The sequence below is a fragment of the Belonocnema kinseyi genome, chromosome 3 (genome assembly GCF_010883055.1).
Source record: "Belonocnema kinseyi isolate 2016_QV_RU_SX_M_011 chromosome 3, B_treatae_v1, whole genome shotgun sequence".
NCBI classification, from domain to species: Eukaryota; Metazoa; Arthropoda; class Insecta; order Hymenoptera; family Cynipidae; genus Belonocnema; species Belonocnema kinseyi.
Genome location: NC_046659.1, coordinates 154,553,589 through 154,574,424, shown reverse-complemented (window position 1 = coordinate 154,574,424; position 20,836 = coordinate 154,553,589). Strand labels below are relative to the sequence as shown.

At 29.5% G+C, this 20,836-nt stretch overlaps 1 protein-coding gene across 1 annotated transcript in view; it reads right to left on the bottom strand.

Annotated features, from left to right (window-relative positions):
- LOC117169141 (midnolin-B-like) overlaps positions 1-20,836 on the bottom strand; it is a 62,595-nt gene that overhangs the window by 21,157 nt on the left and 20,602 nt on the right. The window contains exon 2 of the mRNA XM_033355339.1: positions 3,375-3,462. Within this exon, the coding sequence (XP_033211230.1) occupies positions 3,375-3,462 (88 nt within the window). The remainder of the gene's footprint in view (positions 1-3,374; positions 3,463-20,836) is intronic.

Sequence of the window (20,836 nt, the reverse complement as noted above, 5' to 3'; positions counted from 1 at the left end):
CGCTGTTGCCAGCTTGCCTCATCAATTTCGGAACACCCCCTTTTGTACGAACATTCCCCCAACATCCTTCGACTGCCATCGACTTCTCACTATACGAGACCAACGAGGAGACACAATAACGAGACGAGACTACGTCGTCGGCCAAAAGGAGCCAAGAGCTGAAGCGCAGCGAACCAGCCAAAGCTAAGGCAAGCGCCGCCCGCCCGCCCGCCGCCACGCTATCATCAGCTGATTAAGGTCTGTCTTGCCTAGCCTCGAGTTTCGATTACTCGGAAAGGTGCGACAGTTGCGGCACATCCAGACTGGATCGATCCCCTTTAAATCGGGAGAGGAAATCAATTTTCCCTATCAAGGGCTCCTCCATATATTACGCAACGATTTTTGGTAGGGTGACCAGATGGCTTAATCGGAAAATGAGGACATTATCCCACCTCCTCACCCCCTTCAACCACTAATTTCCCTAATGCAATGTAGCTTCATGAACATTATTCGAAAAACAGGGTTGCTACAAAATACCAACTTCGAAATTTTCTAACTTTCTCAGGCTTTTCTACGAAAAAAGATGAAGTTATCAAATAATATATAAATTTTCAACAAAATAGTTGAATGCTTAACCAAAGAAAAGAATTTTTGAACTAAAATGACGAATCTCTCACCAAAAAAAATTAATTTGCAACGAAGAAAATTAATATTCTACCAAAAAAGACGAATTATCAGCAAAAAATGAAATTGTTACATTTTCGCTGAAGAAAATTGATTCTCAACAGAAAAAAATAGAATTTTCGACTAAATAGATAAATTTACAACCAAAGAGAGATATGAATTTTTATCTAATTATAAAAAGGGGAAAAGTTTAGATTCTAAAAGTTTTACAAATAATTGAAGCTAAAAAACATTTTTAAGGGGAATTTCTTTTTCTACCTTACTTTAAACCAAGCACTAGATTTTTAAACTCAAGAAAGTTGAATTCTTAACGAAACATGCAATAGTGCATATTTCGAAAAAAAGATATTTTAATTTTAGACCAAAATCAGTTGAATTTAACCAAAAAAGCCCAATTTTTAACCGAATAGTTTAATTATCCACCAAGAAGATTAATTTGCTATGAAAAGACAAATTTCAAACAAAAAAAAAGTTTTTTTCAACAAAAAAAAAGTCAATTTGCAACCAAAAAAGACAAATTTTCAACAAAATATGTACATTTAAATTTTCATCGAAATAATTGAATTTTTATCTTATGAAGGATATCTTTTAAACCAAAAATAAAAATGTTAAATTTTCAACGAAATGGAAGTTTCTATCAAATATGCAGTTTAATTTTCAGCCAAACTATTGATTTTTCAATAAAAAAAAAAATTAATTTTCCACAAAGAAGTTAAATTTAAACCCAAAAATAAGAATTTTCAACAATAAAGTTAATTTACAACCAAAAAGGATTAGAATTTTAAACCTAAACCAATTAAATTTGAGCAAAAAAGACGATTTTTCGACAAAATTAAATTTCGAAAAAAAGAAAATTTCTTTAACAAATCAAATCAAATAAAATCCCGTCTAAATAGTTTGAACAATAGAACAATAAAAAATGAATTTTTTACAATACAGTTGAATTTTTTACCAAAAATGTTCAACCTAATTGTGCATTAGGGTGGTCCAAAAATGCATGGCAAAATTCATTTGCATGCTAGAGGGCAACGACCCCCCCCCCCCATTTTTAAATATTTTTTTTGGGTTTGAAAAAATGTGACAGGAAAGTATGGGGGCCTATAGAATGTAGACTGTAGAGAATTAATCAACGAAGAATTTCATGTATCGGACTGTTTGACCCCACTAACAGATCCCCACGTTTACCTGAAAACTACCCTTAAAACCAAAAATGTCGATTCTTCAAGAAATCGACCTTTTAAACACTGCATTCTCTTTTTTTACTTAGAATTATTAATATTGGACTAGTGGAATATTTATTATTATTGTTTAATTAATGTTCAATTATTTAAACAAATGGAATTTGTTTAAATAATTTTTTTATTAAAAATTAGTAATATTTCTTTAATGGAATATTTAATAAAATTGTTTGATTAATTTAAAAAAAAAATTTTTTTTATAAAAACCATTATTACAAAAGAAACTATTTAAACACATGGAATTTGTTTACATAATTAGGAATTAATGAACCAATATTAATATTCCACTAGACCAATAGTAATAATTTTTAAGTAAAAAAAGCGAATTAAAAAAATTATTCAAACAAATTCCATTTGTTTAAACAATAAAAAAATTAATGAATCAATGTTATTAAATATTCCACTAGACTAATGGTAATAATGTTTAGGGGAAAAAATGCTTGCGAAAATTAATTATTCAAACAAATTCTATTTGTTTAAATAATAAAAAATTAATTATCCAATGATAATAAATATTCCACTAGACCAATATTAATAATTTTAAGTGAAGAAAGACCAGAATATAGTATTCAAAAGGTCGATTTCATGAAGAATTGAGATTTTTTGTTCTAAGGGTAGTTTTCAGGTACCCGTGGGGGTGTGTTAGAGGTGTCAAATCCATATGTCTGATACATGAAATTCTTCACTGTATAATTCTCTACAAGCTCCTATACTTTCCCGTCACATTTTTTCAAACTTTAAAAATTATTCCAAAAACTTAAAAAAGTGATTTTTCCCCATGCATTTTACATAGAAAACTTCCTGAAACATCTGTTAAAATAAAACAGAAAAAATACAAAATTTGGGAATTTATTTTTTCGGATTTGGAATGAAATGGAGGGGGGGGGGGGTCGTTGCTCTCTAAAAAAATCGTCTTTCAGCCACCCTATTGTGCACCCCATTTCCAACTTCCAAATTTTTCGGGACGACTAGACGCAGCCTGATAAAAATTCCCCAACAACTCCAGAGTTTTCAGGTTCCCCAGGTAGGACAAATATCCTGAAAAGATGCCCGTCTATTTCCCGGTTCTCAAACTCTTAAAATTCCAGACTAATTTTCGATTTTCCCGGTGAGTTGGCACTCTGGATTAAAATTCTTCCTGCAGCAGAAGATGACCACTAAAAAGAGACTTGATGGCCCAGAAACCAAGTGACCCGACGATGCTTGTGCACCAGAGTTAACGGAGTTTCTTCAGAACCTTCCGTATCGGTTCCAGGATAGACTACCGTTTGGTGAACGTCACCGACTTCTTCACGTAATCTTCAAAACGGTAATTAAAAACGCAGTGGGGGTGAAGACAACGGGAGAAATGAAATAATGAATAGAAAGGTGAGACTGGAGGAGGGAAGAAGCGTTAGAGAATAAATGAGCAGAAAAAAAAACGGATCCGTCTGCATAAGATGTGTGTTATAAAAGTGTTGTTAAGTTGCTCACCAACAATCCAGTTTCCACGCTTGGCAACAGCGTCAACCGACTGCCATCCTGCAAACGATTTTCCTCCAATGTTCCTTCTCGAAGTTGCCTAAACAAAAAAGCAAGAATACAAATTATTATTATTATATAATTGGCCGATTTTTGACACCCCCACCCCAAAATACTCTTAAAACATAGTTGCGTTTTCAAACAAAAAAGATTTTCTATCAAACAGGTAAATTTTGAACAAAATATTAGAATCCTCAAAGAAATAGATGGCTTAAATATATATTTTTTAAATTAAAAATTATACTCAAATTTTTATATTAAAAATTAATTCTTTATTTAAAAAAAAAAAGAAGTTTAAACTAGTTCAATTCAACCAAAAATAAAATTTTCATCAAACAAGATCAAACAACTGAAAAAAATGGAATAGTGAATTTTAAAATAAAAAGTTAATTTTTAACCGAAAAAAAATTTCAATCAAAGAAGAAAATCTTAAAAAATGATTTTTTAAAACGAAGACATTTCAACTTTTAACCAAGTACTTGAATTTTCAACAAAAGAAGATAAGTTTCTAAGAAAATAGTTAAATTTTTAACCAAAAAGATGCATTTTTGAAAAAACAGTTAAATTTTAAACAAAAAAAGAAAAGAATTTTCCATCAAGAAGATTGATGTTCTACAAAAAACACAAGTTTTCAACAATATACATCAATTGTCTACAAAATAAAGAAAATGTCATAAAAAACAGTTTAATCTTTAACCAAATAGTTGAATTTTCAACCAAAAATATATATTTCGATCAAAAAGGTTTTTTTCAACCTAATACTTTTATTTTCCTGCTAAACTGTTGAATTTCAAAGCCAAAAATTCCTTAACCCAAAATGGAATAGTAATATGTTTAGTTAAAAAAACCATTCTTGATTTTAAAAAAGGGGGGTTCAACAAAATAGTTACATTTTTAACCTAAGCGATGAATTTTCAACCTGCAAAATATGAATTTTTTACAAGGCAGTTCAATTCTCAAAGCGAAAAGTTGAACTTTTAAGAAAGAAAAATTTTTTAACTAATATAACAAATCTCAAACCAAACAATTAATTTTTGGCATAGCAGTTTAAATGTTTAACCCAGAAGCTGAATTTTCCAACAACAAAGACGAATTTTCAACAAATAAAGATTTTACTCCCAGAAGAGAAAATAAAGTTCTTCCAAATTGGTGAAATTAGAAGCCAAAAAACGGATTATCTGTAAAAAAGTGGAATTTTCAACCCGAAAATATGAATTTACAACAAAAAAGTTAATTCACTTGCATTTTTAACAAAAAAAAAAAAAAATAGGAAATTTCAACCAAGAAAATTACTCTTCAACTAACAAAAAATCAACTTTCGAACATTTTCAGCAAAGGAAATGAACCTTCAATCGAAAAAAAATAATGTTGAATAAAGTAGTTTAACTATTAGCCAAATATTGGATTTTCAATTTAACAAAAAATCAATTATTAACATTTTCAGTTAAAAAAACGAATTTTCAAAAAAAAAAAATAATAATTATTAACAAAACAGTTAGGCTTTCGACCGAAGAAATGAATTTTGAACTGGAATAGTTTAATTTCAGTAAAAAAAATTAATTAATGACTTTTTAACAAAGATACCACAACCGAAAAACAGTTAAATTTTTTAAATGTAAAAAAGTTGAATTCAATAAAAAAAGAATTTTTCATAAAATGTTGTAATAAAAATATAATCGTCAAAAGAAAGCAACTGCAAAATTATTAATTACTAAGAAGAATATTATATCAGGGTGGCCGCAAAACTTTATTTTCAAAATTACCTAAATACAATTTTTCTCTACCCAGATTCTTCCTGTCCTATGGCCAACTCTATGACATAATTATATTTCACCAGTGTTTTTAATGCAACGGTTCTTATTCTGTGGAAACCTTTAAGAAAAATAAATTTTTTTTAAACCTATTTCCTGTCCCATTTTTAATCACTTCTAATCTCCAAATTATCGAAGCCAATAAATAATTTTAAGACATATCCCAGAATCAGATATGTACAAAAAATCTCACTGGCTTTGAAAAATGAATTTGGTATTTAAAGCGGGTTCAAGAAGTCAGGCTTGGGGTCCTTTTTTTTGGGTCTGAGGCCTGAGAACTGAACTCGTATCTCGTTTGCTTTAAACAGGACACATGGACTCCATAGTCCATGTGCTTGATAGCGATACAAGATAAAAGACTTCCAAGCCTTTAAAAGTTATCTAGAAGCGACAAGTGAAGATAAAGGAAGAAATTATCGATCTGCTGATCATCACGGATCGATAAGATCCGCTTCAGGAAAACGTTCCTCAACAGAACTCCACTGTGATGTAAACCACCGTTTCATTAAAACGGTCTTTTGGCGGTCGGGGATTGCTTTCTTCTGTAAATGAATGCGATGATGCGTGCTATCCAAGTTCCGTTGCATCAACAAAACCATCGATTACAATCATTAAATGCGTAAATCCACAAAAATCCAATCTCAGGGTAATCGTAAAACTTCATTTTAAAAATTCCTTAATTTTTCCCTGATCAATTTTTTATTTTCCCTGACCATTAATATTCAAAGGCCGATTTTTTAATCTTCTCTTATAAACGGAATGAATAAAAACATTTTCGATTTTACATTTCAAAGTTTCAAATTTGTTTATTTCAACCAAAAAATATTATGGGTTTTTAAAAAAATAATTATCCTACTAATTACTTTTCAACAAAGCAGTTGAATTTTCAATAAAATGGTTGTAATTTTAATCAAATAATTAAAGTTTCAACCAAAAAGTCGCGTTTTTAAACAAAGAAGATTAAATAACAAAAAAAAACAGTTGCGTGTTCAACCAAATATGCAGTTGAATTTTAAACAAAATAATTGAATTTTTAACAATGTTGATGAGTTTTTAACCAATAATTTTCTACAAATGACATGAATTTTCGAACAAGTGGTTGAATTTACAATCAGAATGGCGATTCGGCGGACGATTTCAAATTCCCGGGTTTCCCAGGCCAAGTTTTTCAATTTTCCCATACAAAAAATACTTAAATTATCCACTAAAAAATATTAATTTTTCACAAAAAGTGAAATAGATGAAATTTCAGTTGAAAAAAATTCATTAAAAAAAAAAATGTGCTTTCAACAAAATAGTTCAATTTTCAATCAAGGTGATGAATTTTCGAGTAAAATTATGAATCTCCAAATGGAATACTTAAATTTTCAACCAAAGATGCATTTTCAACTAAAATGATGAAAATTTAATTGGTACACTTGAATTTTCAACCGAAAATATGAGTTTTTAAACAAGAATATTAATTTTGAACCAAAAAATACAATTTTGTAACAAAATATATGAATTTTTAAGGGCATCGTTGAATTTTTATTAAATGATGAATTTTCAACTTAAATGATGAATCTTCAGCTTTCTTACGAAACTTCTCAAGTTTTTAACAAAGAAATTAATTTTTCAACCAAAAAGCAAAAAAGTTAATTTAAATTTTAGAACTTTCAAACAAAAAGAAAAAAGAATTTTTTTGTAAAACAGTTTAATTTTCAAAAATAAAAGTTAACCATAAACCAAGGAAGATTTTAGTTGAATTTTCAACAAAAAGTTCTTTTTCAACTAAAACAGTGGAATTTTCAACCGATTAAAAAAATTGTAAACTAAAAGAATAATCTTTAGGTGGAAGCAACTGCAAAGAAAAGGAAGCAAATAGAAATACTAAAACAAGGTAAATGAATTTCTAACAAGAATATTATTTCAAGGAATTTTCTGACTTCAGCAAGATTTTTTTTTAAATCCCTGATTTTCAGATATTTCCTGACCAATAGGCCACCCTGAATCTCCCAAACAACTTTGATTAATTATCTTGAAAACCTGCAGAAAACCAAAATTTGTACATTCTTTCAGGCGAAATGCAGAACTTAGTCTGGATAAGTTAATAAAATGTAAATCTAGAAATAAAATTTGCATGCGTATATTGCTACTCTCTTTCCCAACGCGAACATTTTAGCGATTAAATGAACTTCCCAGCTTGAGAAATCGAATTCGTTTCTTAATGAAAAATTTGCATGCCTCTGTTTGGTTCGTGGAGGCAGTACAACTTCATCTGCATTTGGCATGAAATACATTTTATCGAGCAGATGCTTCCCTTTTGAATCCACGTGGGAATCAAAACTTCCTTCTAACCCCGTTTTTACAAAAGACCCCAACCAAACATATTTTAAACTAGAGTTCAGGTACAATTTTCAACCCTATCTTACAAGAATCAATAATTTCCTTTAAAAAATTCCAATTTCAATTTCAGTCTAATTTCTTGAGGCAAATGGCACCTAAATATTTTTTCAAGCTAAAGATGCAAATGTGCACCCAAAACAGGAAAAACAGACTATTCACAAAAGCAGTTTAAACAAAATACTTTAATCTTTAGCCAGAATGAAGGATTTTTCAATCAAACAGTTGAATTAAATTTTTTTTAATTCTTAGGTAATTTGGGTCGCTGAATCCGAATTAGGAAAGTCAAGAGTTAGCTCTTGTTTTCTTCTCAACTGCAAAAAACACTTTTTTCCTTAAATTTCACAGTTCCACAAAAAAGTAGGAGTTACGATGGACCAGACTAGTCAATTCTGAAGTATAGCTGAGTTCGGATTCAGTGACACAAAAAATGTAAGAATTGACTTGTCCAGTATGAATGGACTAGTAGGTATACAGAATTGACCAGTCTGGTCCGTCGGATCCAGCTTTTTTTGTGGGACTGTTTAATAAATACATTTTTAAACAAATATTTTATTTTTGAATCTACAGGGATCCAACCAAACAGTCGAATTTTCAACTAAAAATAGCAATATTTAACCAAGACGATGAATTTTCTCCTAAAAGACGAATTTTCATTAAAATACATGAATTTTCAATAAAACAGTTAATTTTTGCATTAACTATTTGAAGTTTCCACTAGAAAAATATAAATTTTTAGCCAAAAATAGAGTAGTTAAAAATTTAGTTAAAAAATTAATTTGCTAGAAAATAATTTAAAATAATTTTAACAAAATAGTTAAATCCGCAACCCAAAATGGATTAATTTTCAACCAAACATGCATCTTTAACGAAAAAATATTAAATTTTTACCGAATTAGATCAACATTTAACCAAGGCCGATCAATTCTAAACAAAAAATATAATCAGAGACTTTGCAACCAAAAACAGTAGATTTTTCTTATTGGTCCCATTGAATCAGTTCGAATTTAAGCAAAAAATGAGAAAAAGGGGAAGTTTCTTGAAAACAAAGAAAAAAGAGGAATTTTTTAAAAAGAAAAAGAGAAGAATAGGGGAACGAGTCTAAAGTCTGAAATACAGAATACACATGATATGCTTTTTAAATTATAATAGAAATAGAGAAAAAATTGGTATTTAAAATTTAAATCCAGAGTAAAAAAATTCATGTTCGCTCAAGTCAGAACCTTTAAAAGACTTTGTGACGTTGGTGACCCAGCAACTGATTACAGCGAAGAATGCGTAGATAAACATTAGTCGACGTGAAAGACTAAACCAACAACGCCACTCACAATGGGAAAATCTTCAAGTTTCTTATATTCTGAATAATGCTCGAAATATAGTTTCTCATTAATGCAAACAGCCTTCCAAGTTGCAGATTTTATGACAATTTAGGATTTTACTCATATTGAAGTTTTAGATTGTCCCTTATCTCGACTATTAATTACAGGAATCACAGAGCTTCAGTAGTTCAATTTTACGTCAAAAGGGGGATTAAAAGGGGATTTGTCTTATTATTAGAAACTTTTGATATATTTTCGTGAAAAATCAGATATTTGTTTGAAGAATCAAAATTACGAGTTAAAATTTTAACTTTTTTTTTCATAACAAGGTTGGCTGAAATTCTTGACTGAAAAATCATTTTTGGTTAAAAATGCAACTGATTGGTTGACGGTTCGTATATTTTAGTTAAGGATTGAACTATTTTATTGTTCAAAATTCAATATTTGTGCTTCACAATACTTATTTTTTTATTAAAAATTCATTTATTTTGTTGAAAAATCGTATTTTTTTATGAATTGAACTGTTTTATATTTAAAATAAAAATATCTTATTATTGAAACATTAGCTATTACATTTTTCGTTGAAAATTCATATTATTTGGTTGAAAATTCAACTATTGGGTTAAAACTTCATATATTTTCTTAAAAATTAGCCTTTTTTGTGATGTAATTAATCTTTTTGATTAAAAATTTAACAATGTAGTTAAAAATTCAATTTCTTTGGTTAAAAATCCATATATTTTGTTAAAAATTCGTCTTTTTTGGTAGGTAATTGAACTTCGTGGTTGAGAAATTTATTAAAAATGAACTTGGCTGAAAAAAAATTTTTTTGGTTTTCAAATTCAACTGTTTTTTTTTAAATTATATTTTATTGAAGTGTTTGGTTGAAAATTAATCATCTGTTTTAAATGAGATATCAACTATTACATTTTCATCAAGAATCCATAATTTTTTGTTGAAAATTCAACTATTTAATTGAAAGTTGAACTTAGTTGGTTAGAAACTAATTTTTTTGGTTGAAAATTCAACATCTTAGTTGAAAATTAATCTTTTTCTCTGAAAACCTAACTATTTTGTTGAAATCGAAATATTTTTATTTGAAAGATGGTAATTTAAATTAAATAAATGAAAATGGAATAGTATAAAAAGTAATATAAAACAATAGAAATTCTAATGTCCTGAATTTCTATATACAATTGTTAAATAATGAATCAAAAACTTGCAAAAAAGAGGAAAAAAGGAAATTCAGGTTAAAATTCTCACTTTTAGACGTTTCATATAATTATTTGATTAAAATCTAGACTGTGAAATAATTCGCTTCAAGGTTACCTGATGACTGATGATAATAAAAGTAGAGAATTTATCATGGCTGATCTGGAATTTCCGATTATGCATACAAATAGGAATTTTTATGATTAATGTGCTCTAAGCAACAACGAAGGCAAGCTCCTGTTTCACCTCCCTCTGGTTACAAGACAGGTGGGAAGTTGGAATCTTCCTTTTGCTGAAGACTAACTAAAGCTAAAGCTAAAGACAAACTCTGAAATTTCCTGCAAGAATCCCACTACCAATTTTCTACTGACACCCTCGCATACTGTGGGTAGGTACACAGAACAGCCTACAAATACGATTAGTCAGCGCTCTGCCCATGTTATTATAAGCGTGCGGTGCATGCACTTCCAAAGATTATTTATTGTCGATGACTCCCGATGAGTAAGGCTTAAAATCTCAGTCAAAGGATTGTATTATCTGCATTATAGGTTAGAGAAAATTTATAACTTTAGAGAGAAAATTCAAGGGATCAGGGTGGCCGCCAAACTTCATTTTCAAAATTCCCTGACCAATTTTTCATTTTCCCTGACCATTTCAAATCAAAATTAAAATATTTCAAATTGAATTATTTCTTTCAACTAAAAAATACTACTTTTCGATCACAAAATATGATATTCTTAATCCAAAAGAACGAACTTTCAACAAGATAGTCCAATTTTCAAATAAAAAAGTACAGTGTACAACAAAACAGTTGAATTTTCGACTAAAAATATATGAATTTTCAACAATATACTTTAATTTTCACCAAATAATTAAACATTTAACAGAATTGAATTTTTAACTAAATATTTGAATTTTCTACCATGAAGATTAATTTTTCACTATAAGACGAATATTCAATAAAATACATATATTTTTAACAAAATTGTTGGATAATCAACTAAAAAATATAAGTTTACAACCAGAAGAAATCAAAAAACGAATTTGCAACAAATATGTGAAATTTACAAACCAAAAAGTGATACTTGTAACAAAATAATTAAATTTTTAACCAAATCGTTAATGTTGAATAACAAGACGAAATTTCTTCCAAAAAAGATGAATTTTAAAAACAAAAAGATAATACTTCAACCAAGATTAATTTTATACCTAGAAAAAACCTAAATTCATGAATTTTAAAACAGTTGAATTTTCAAATTTAAAGACAAAATACAACTTTTCTGTAAAATATTTAAATTTTTAACCAAACAGTTGCAGAAATTAAATAAGACCAGCTTTCAACCAAAAACAAAATTTTCGTTTAAAAAAATTAATTTTTAAGCAAAAAAAAATTCAACAAAATTAGTTAAACATATTAATATATTTTTTTTAATAAAGTGGTTAAACTTTTATACCAAAGTAGTTGAATTTTCAAATAATTTTCAAGAAAATAGTTAAACCGTCAACTAAAATTGTGAATCTTTAACAAAAAAAATGATTTTATAACAATGGTGTTCAACCATCAGCCGTTCAATTAAAATATAAAGAATTAAAATTCAATTAAAATTAAAGTTCAACTTTGAAACAAAAAAGAGGAATTTTCAACGAATAATATAATGGTAGATATTTCAACAAAATACATTTAATTTTAAATAAAAAATGGTTGAATCCAAGCAAAAGACAAATTTGTAACAAAATAGTCGAATATCTCTAACCAAGGAAGATTCTTTTTCAACCAAATAGTTGCATTTTGAGCCAAAAAAGATACAAATTCTACAAAAACACATGCATTTTTAAACCAAAAAGATGGATTCTCAAAAAAATAGTTGAATTTTCAATTTTAAAAAAATTTTGTTGAATTTTTGATGCCATAATATGAATTTTCAACAAGACGTTAATTTTGTTACTAGAATTGTTTAATTTCCAACCCAAAAGGAAGATTTTGAACAAAACTGTGGAACCTCCAACCTAAAAGATTGCGTTTTTAATAAAATTGTCGTACTTTCCCTGATTTCCACGTAAAAAAATCGACATTTGTAAAGCAGAATTTGTACCGAATTTAAAAAATCCGAGCCTTCCGGTTGGAGGATTATTGCAGGAGGAGATAAGAGAAGTGAAAACGTTACATGTGTATTTCACGGTTCTAAATTACTCAAGCGACCATTGTCGCTTTTACGCGATTCTCTTGATAGCGAAGGGCCTTTCGATGGAACCGGGAACCAGTTGAGAATACCGAACTGGAACGGACTGCTAGTTTTCTTTCCGGTAACGAAACCGGAAACACTAGGGTCCTATACAATATCTTTTTTATTCCCCAACATAAAAGATCGCCTTCGAAATTGGTTAATTTAAAAAATCACCCTTGGATTATAATGATACTGCATTTTTATTCAAATTGAATAAAAAATTATCCCCCATACATTAAGTTTAAACAACCTTAAACTCTTCTTCCTTTTATTTATTCCACTCTATTGAATTACAGTCAAATCTGAATTTAGTGCCGGTTTTGGGGCTGACAGTGACAATAAATCCATAGTTTTGTCACGCTCGAGTGAACACCGTGCGCCCCTTTGCAGCTCCTCTCACCTAACCACGCGGTCCGGTGTTAATTCTTGGAAACACTAAATCCAGATTCGACTGTATTTTGGAATTTCTATAAATAATTCCCATTTGATGAAAATCGATTAAGAGTAAGTTTCAAGTATAAAATGTGAAGAATTATCTTTCCTACAATCTTTTATAAACAATAATGAAGTTCTCTGTTTCTCTCTCTTTCTCACTCAGCGACTCTTGAAATGTTTCGCGAGACGACTGAAGGACGTTGTGACATCGAACTTTTCCACGTGCCAGTATGTGTTCACACAGAAAGGTGTTCTTAAAGAATCCACACACGTGTTTTGTCTGCTTTTGCTCGCGCTTGCTTTTGCGTATTAGCATGGGTTTAGTTTAGCCAGCGAATATGCATTTGTACACGCGTTCTGCATAAGCATAAGCATTGGGGGATCTCTAGGAATATAAGATACGTCAGCGAGGAATGCACAGTTTTGTACAATATGCAAGCTGACCGAACTGTGGCGAATGCGTTGCAGACTGCGAATATTTATAAGTCACTTTTTTTCGTTGAAAAGTAAACCACTTGCTTTAAATACAGTGAAACTCTTCAATAGCCCTCCCCTTCTATAGCCCTTCTGAGAATTGCGGCTGCGTCGCACGTTTATGTGACAGGAGATGCGCGGGGTGCGCAGGATATGCGGCTGTCACTCAGGCAAGCACTCAAGTATGAAAAAACAAAAGCGGAGCGGGCTATAATGAGTTAGTTCCCACCCACCCTCAGCCCCAAAATTGGCGCTATAGAAGAGTTTCACTGTAATTGTATGTTAATTGTTTTTTGTCTAATATTCTAAAATCGATACTTTTTGAAATATTAATTTTTACTTCTAAATTGTGGAAAAATTGCTTTTAAGTTCCGATGGGATCCGAACCCATGTCTTGCGGATTGCCAGTCTGCTGATCTTACCCACTAAGCTACGGAGAGGCGAGATTAATGCCTCAACAATCTTGATTTAAAGTTGAAATTTTAAACAATTATTTATTTGGTTGAACATTAATAGATTTAGTTAAAATTTAACCTGCTTTGTCGTAAATTAACGTTTTTGTTGAAAATTCATATTTTCGGGTTGAAAATGAACTTTTTTATGGAAAATTTATATTTTTGTTTCAAACAATAACTATTTTGGTTAAAAATTAAACTATTTATGTGAATTTGTAGCTAATTTGCTGGACATTTTTTTGTTATTGGGAAAAGCCAATTTTTTTAGCCTGAGAATTATTGAGCTGTTCCATTTTCGGTTAAAATTGCATCGTTCTAGGTTGCAAATTCATCTTCTTGGTTGAAAGTGGAACTACTTTGTAAGCAATTCATTTCTTTGGTTGAAGATTCATAATTTTAGTCAAAAATGCATTTTTTTTCTTGTTAAACTAATTTGTTAACCTTAAAATGGATCTATTTTGTTTAAAACTGAACTGATTAGTTTTTAAATTAACTTTTTTTGTTGATCAGTCATATTTTCGGGTTGGAAATGAACAATTTATTTATAGGAAATTTGTCTTTGGTTTAAAGATCGTCATCTTTTTGTCATAAAAATTCCTATTTTTAAAATAAGCGGAACAGATTGATTCAGAATCAATAACGAATTTTCAAAACAAATAGTTGAATTTTAAACTAAAAAGATCAATTAAAAATGAAAAGTTAAATTAAAACAAAAATTATGCTAAAAAAAAAGAATTTTCAACCAGAGATGAATTTTAGACTAAAATAATCAATTTTCCTATAAAAAAGGATAACTTTCAACAAATTAAGATTTTTCAGTCAAGGAAAAATGTATAATTTGATATATTTCAGCTAAAAAATAAATAAAAAATTGCAATAAAAAACAGTTGAATTCAGACAAAAAAGAGAAATGATCAAAATAATAGTTCGATCGTCAATAAGCACAGATTAATTTTCAACGAAACAATTGCATTTTCAAACAAAAGAAAACAAAATAAAATTTTTAACAAGAAAGATTTTTCAGTCTTGAATGAACAAAATTAAGACACATTGTACATAGTCTGCTTAGATTTGCTCTATCTATGGAATCAAAATTAGAAACAATAGGGTTGTAGACAATCTCACCGAAAGAATAAACCATTAATGATGAAAATTTAACCATTTTTCAAAAATTGGTAAGAAGCGATCATAAGTAAAAATTATAATGCCAAAATTATTGTTGGAATAAAAGTTTTTTGTGATTTTTTACATTTTTTTCATTAAAATTAATATATTTTATTTGAAATCAAATCCTCAGTAATATTATTTTGATTCTTAAATTCACAGAAAACCCATTTTTTCAGACATTTGATTTTTGTCACGACAACTACCTTAGGCATTCGAATGTGAAAGGAAATAACGGAGAGACGTCGCGTCGTCAAGGAATATCGTCTTGCGACTGTCTAGATAAATTTAGTATCAGGCAGATGCAACTTAAACCGCCTAAAGTACCCACAAAATGTATAAATTTGCTGGTTGAAAGGAATTTCTTTCTGGAAAAAAATCAAATTTATACTTTTGTTTAATTCAGAGCCTCCAATCAGCTATATAGAAAATTGGATTATTAATAGAAAGTTTCAAAAATTTTCAAGAGTGGTAACTAAAATTAAAAAAAAAAACGCCCGGTCTGTTGCCGGTTTGCATTTTAAGTATTTAAAACTAAACTATAAATAAATGCATTCGAATCAGAACTCTTTTGAATTCTAAGCATTTTAAATTCATAAATTGTAAATTCAAAAGTGTTCAATAATGCAACAATTTTTGGACTGGAAATTATATTAAATTATTTCAATCGTTTTAATTTATTAATTGTCAAATTGAGCTTTACAAATTAAAAAATGCAACCACTTTATTTTGATTGCATTATGAAAATCTTCATGTTTCTCAATTTCAAAAAAATGATACAGAGAACTTATAAATGATCAATTATTCAGTTTTAAATAATTAAATTCACATTGTTAACAATTAATATTTATTTCAAATTATCTAGATTAGAAGTCTTGAATCCAAAATTTATATTATCAATATTTAACTTGTTAAAAGGCCACTATTTGTCCCAATTGAGTAAATATTGTTTAGAAACAAAAGTCGTCCACCAACACGAAAAAATAATTTCTCTGGTGATATTTCTGTAACACAAAGAAATAATTATTTACAATAAATACGTAACTTACATATAAAGTCCATGAAATGATTTCCTCACTTAAAAAATGATTGCTTCCTTAAAACAAAAAATTTTGTTTGGATATACTTTGTTTGATTCACATAAACTTTCTTTAAATCAAACACATCTTTATTTATTTTAAATGTAAATTTGTTGTTCAATTCAAACAAATTTGGTTTGAATCAAATAAAATTTGAATGAATTCGAGTAAAGTTTGTTTAATTCAATTAAAAATTTGTTTTGGTCAAACAAACTACATCCAAACAAATTTGTTTACTTGAAACAAAAAAAAAACATTTTTCTCAGTGTTCGGAGCTGAGAACCAAGTTAGTTTCTTTGAATCTGTTTTTCACAATTTAAGACATATTTCCTCGCAGTTCAATGAAATCGATTCTTCGAATTCATAAATACCCCTTTAAATTAAGTAATGCTTTGCATCTTAGGAATTGACACATAATAAAAACCCATTTCTTTGTTTCCAAGAAATATTCGATAAAACTCAGGATTCGCTTCTTTGAACCAAACAGCGTTCTTTCGTTTAGTTAATATTGTACTGATTGAAATAAATATTATTTTGAAACAATAATTTCATACTTTTGGTTTCGATAAAACCGTTTATTTGAATTAAATCTTTTATAAGACGTATTCTGTACTATCATTTTACATTCAAGTAAATTTTATTTGTTTCAAATTTTTTGTCAGTGTACACTGTAAATACATTCCTTTTGTATTATGCCTCAAAAAGAATCTTTTTACAGCAAACATTATCCTTTTGCGACAAAGTTCACCTAATTGTGCAGACAAATAATTATCTTTGAGTAAAAAAGATTGTCAGGTGGTTGAAAAAAAAGCAAGAGGACAATGCTTTTATTTCAAGACAACTTTTTGCCTTTTCAAATTCATCGATTATCAAATATTGTAAAAAAACTTTCTAATCAAGATAATCCCTATAATCAAAAGGAAATTTCTCAGTTCTGACATAAGAAAATAGATATGTAAGATAGGCACATTGAGTGATCATCAGTTTTTGAGACAACTATCTGCTTAACCTTAACCCTATGGTTGTTCCTTGGTAGATACCATTAGTCATTGTCCACAACATTCTATCATCATAGGCATTCTTCAATGACGCATTTCTCTGAACGCAAATAATTATCTGTTTAAGGTTTGAAGTAAATCCAAAGAAGCTTGGTGAGGTCCTCCGACTAATCACTAAATGAAGGTCTGACGGCCATACCACCTACATAGGATTACGGTTGGTTACCTTACCGTTACCACTATAATCAAAGCGCCCTAAGGAAATCGTTGGTTTCCTCTGATATGGTTTCCACTACTATGGGTACAAAGGAAAGCTGTTCCGATTTTATTAGCAAGGAGCCTCTTCTTTCGATTCTATACGAATATAGGATATAAAAACTGCGACTGCTTCAGCAGACAACGCCATATCGTGAGGAACGAACCCACAACAATATTTCATATTCTATATATTCTATAAAATCTATATCAAGTTTTCCCCTCAAATATGCGTCGTTAGAATCATCCGAGCGACTGTAATAATGCTCCAGAGCACAGTGGGATGTGAAAACTGTTGCCAAGACACTCATATGGTTTCCTACCTACACATGTATCGCGCAGGATTTCTAAATTGTAAGCTTAGCTTAGGGGATTAGAGCGCACGATTTTTAAATCAAGAATCCCATTCAACTAAAGAAGGCCATTCAGAGTAAAAAAGAATACTTAAAAATTTACATTCAGACATTCACTTAAATTCAGATCAAATTTGCCTGAATTTAAGAAGTTCTTTATCTAAATTTCAGAGTGTAATCATACATTTTTCCTAAATTCACTTTACTTGAACCTAGATACATTTGTGCTTAATTTGAGTTCATCTCTGAACTTAAGGGTTTACATTTACAGTATCTTTCGAAGGGATATTCAATTTAATTAATTTAGGTTAGAATTATGCTAAATTAAGTTTTCTTCTCAAAAAACTAAATTTATAGATAGAAAGAAGATAGAAGAAAATGATACAAGGAAATTACCTAGGAAAATATTCATAAGAAAGCAAACTCTGCATTCTTAACCGAAAAATATTAATTTTCAATCGAAAAGTTGAATTTTATATAAAAAATAGTTGAATTTCCAATTCAAACAGACGAATATCAAACAAAGCAGTTGGATTTTTAACCAATCAGTTGAATTTTTAAGCAAAAGTATTTTTTCGAAACCAGAGAAAAAGGGAAATTTCTCGAAAACACACTGAAAGAAATGAATTGCTGATACAGTTATATTGCAGGTTAGATCAGCAATCTGCATAGTTGGAATAGACATATCGATGGCTGATCTAATGCGCAATATGATTGTACCAGCCATTAATTTCTTTCAGTGCAGGGGAAAAAATAGGATTTTTGTAAAAAGTGAAAAAGAGGAGAAATAGGTGGAAAGAAAATCAATATTGAATGATTTTCGAAAACAATAAAAATCCGTTTCAGGTATTTCCAATAGAAGCTCAGATCTTCGATCAACTAGCTTTTCGGGTTTAGTAGCCGCTTAACAACCAGATTTTATGGTTAGTGAGTCTCTTAAAAAATATTTACCCACTATTAAATCAAATTATATGTAATAAACTCCGAAGCGTGAAGTTGTTACTTGTTATCATGAAGAGAATGAACATAGAATTGTAATTCCTTCTACAAAAATCACTGTGAGGAAATGAAACTATTTATAATCTTAGATTTGCCTGAAACTGATATGAAACATCGAACGCAGAATCTAGAATTCATATGGTTATTACAACTTGATAATTTCGTCACGTAGATTTATTCTTTTAACATATGATGACGTCCATGGCCAGATTCCGTTTCGTAATGAAAAATTGAATTATGCTAATAAGGTTGAGTCTGCAGAACAGAATTTATGGAACGATAAACATTTATCTACACTTGGTATGGCTCTGTGAATTAGTCTAGAGTCTAGAGTAATTTTCAAATTCTAAAATATTTATTTCTACAATAATAATTTCACTAAAATACGAGTATAAGTTCGATATTTTTAAGACAACAAAGTGCATTGAATAAATGGTTATTACGGCCAACTACTATTAAGTTCCTAAGATATGCTACTGCTATTTTATTAGTTGGCACAACCGTTTTATTAATTGGCACAATGATTTTTTAAGTAACTGGTACTAATTGAATAATCACCTTAACTAATGGAATTCTTGTGTCAACTAATAAAATAGCAGTGCCACATCTTACTAACTAAATAGTTGGCCTAGGCGTAATAGTTTTTTTCAGTGTATTTTTCAAGATTTCTGAACATTTAATCAACAAATTTGAATTCGAAATAAACATATTAATTTGTAGAGTGAGGCTGAATTTTTCATCATTTCCAGAGACTCGTGAGTGGAGACCATTGTCAGCATTGTCACCCATACGTGAACATAAGGTTTATCCCATTTTATTCCATAGGGTTTTCGAAAGGTGCTCGTAAATAAAATTCCAACGCGCAGGTACGCATTTCGTCCCCTAGGGCCTAGACATAGACCGACTGAGGAATCTCAGAACGTTAGGTTACAATAGGATTGAATTACAGAATACACGTTCTGAGATGAAGATTACACAGTGCTAGAAATGCTAGTGATTTTCAAAAATTTAGTATCCAGACCATAAAATTTCAAATAAATGTTTCTATAAATATAAAGTCATAGTCAAATCATTTATTAGCTCCTTCTGCAATTAAAAAATCCAAAACCAAAAATTATAATTTCGAGTACTCAACAACAAAAATTCTAAAGTGACGAATCTAAAGGGAAACAATTCTAAATTTGAAACGTTAACAAATTAAAAGTTGCAGGGTGGCCGAAAAACTAAACTAGTTTTTTTAGACTTTATAAAATGAGTGAGTTTACAATTTTATGATAGGCTTTTAAAACTGACAGACAAGACTTCAAAGATAATTCTCATCTGCAAGTGGATTGAAATGCTGCCAAAATCTCACAACTATATAGACAGTTACAACCACATTCACGAATGTAGTTGACAACTGTTGTAGCGTTTTTATAAATTTTTATAATTAAAAATATATTCTTTCGATGCGAAAATTGACTGTTATGAATTCTCATTGCTACCGAAAGTTTTCTGGCCCAACTCAAAATGATAATTTTTCTCGAAAATTCGCTGTTCCAAGTCAGAATTATAATCATTCTTTTAGAAAATTCCTTTTTCAAAATCGAAGTTACATATATATGTTCAAAAATCTCCTATTCCATATTAAATAAGTAAATTTCTTACCAAAAATTGTTTTAATATTTCGTAAACAGTAACTGAAGCTTTAAGCTTACCTGAAACAGAAAAGAAAATACTTCATTAATAAATATTAGATATTAAATTCAAATCAATTTTTCGTTCAAAAATTCAGGAAATTTCGACCTGAAACACTTTTTTCTTCTTGTTGCAGGTAGATTCCATTCTGAAATCGTAGTGGAAATTATTATTTGTTTTCTACTGAGTTAATACTAAAAGTAGATTTTTTCCTTTATTGATTATTGTAGTCAATTTTTCAAATATAATGAAAATCGTTTTTACTTTTTTATTGCAAGAGAAAGATTGAATCAATTCTATTATGTTCAAGTCGATAACTAGAGGAATATATCGGTGAATAGAAATAATAATTCCGCCTACGACGAACCAATGACCTAATGGGAAAACAATAGCCGAGGGTCACATCGACCATCCAATCGAGTCACAAAGCAGTGATAATCACACTGCACGCAATTACGAACAAATTTTGCGAGAAAAATTTTACGATTTATTACAGTCAGAAGATTACACTCTACGTATGTATACGTGACATTATGACCTATACACGTGTCTTTCGTTACATCACGAAGATGATAC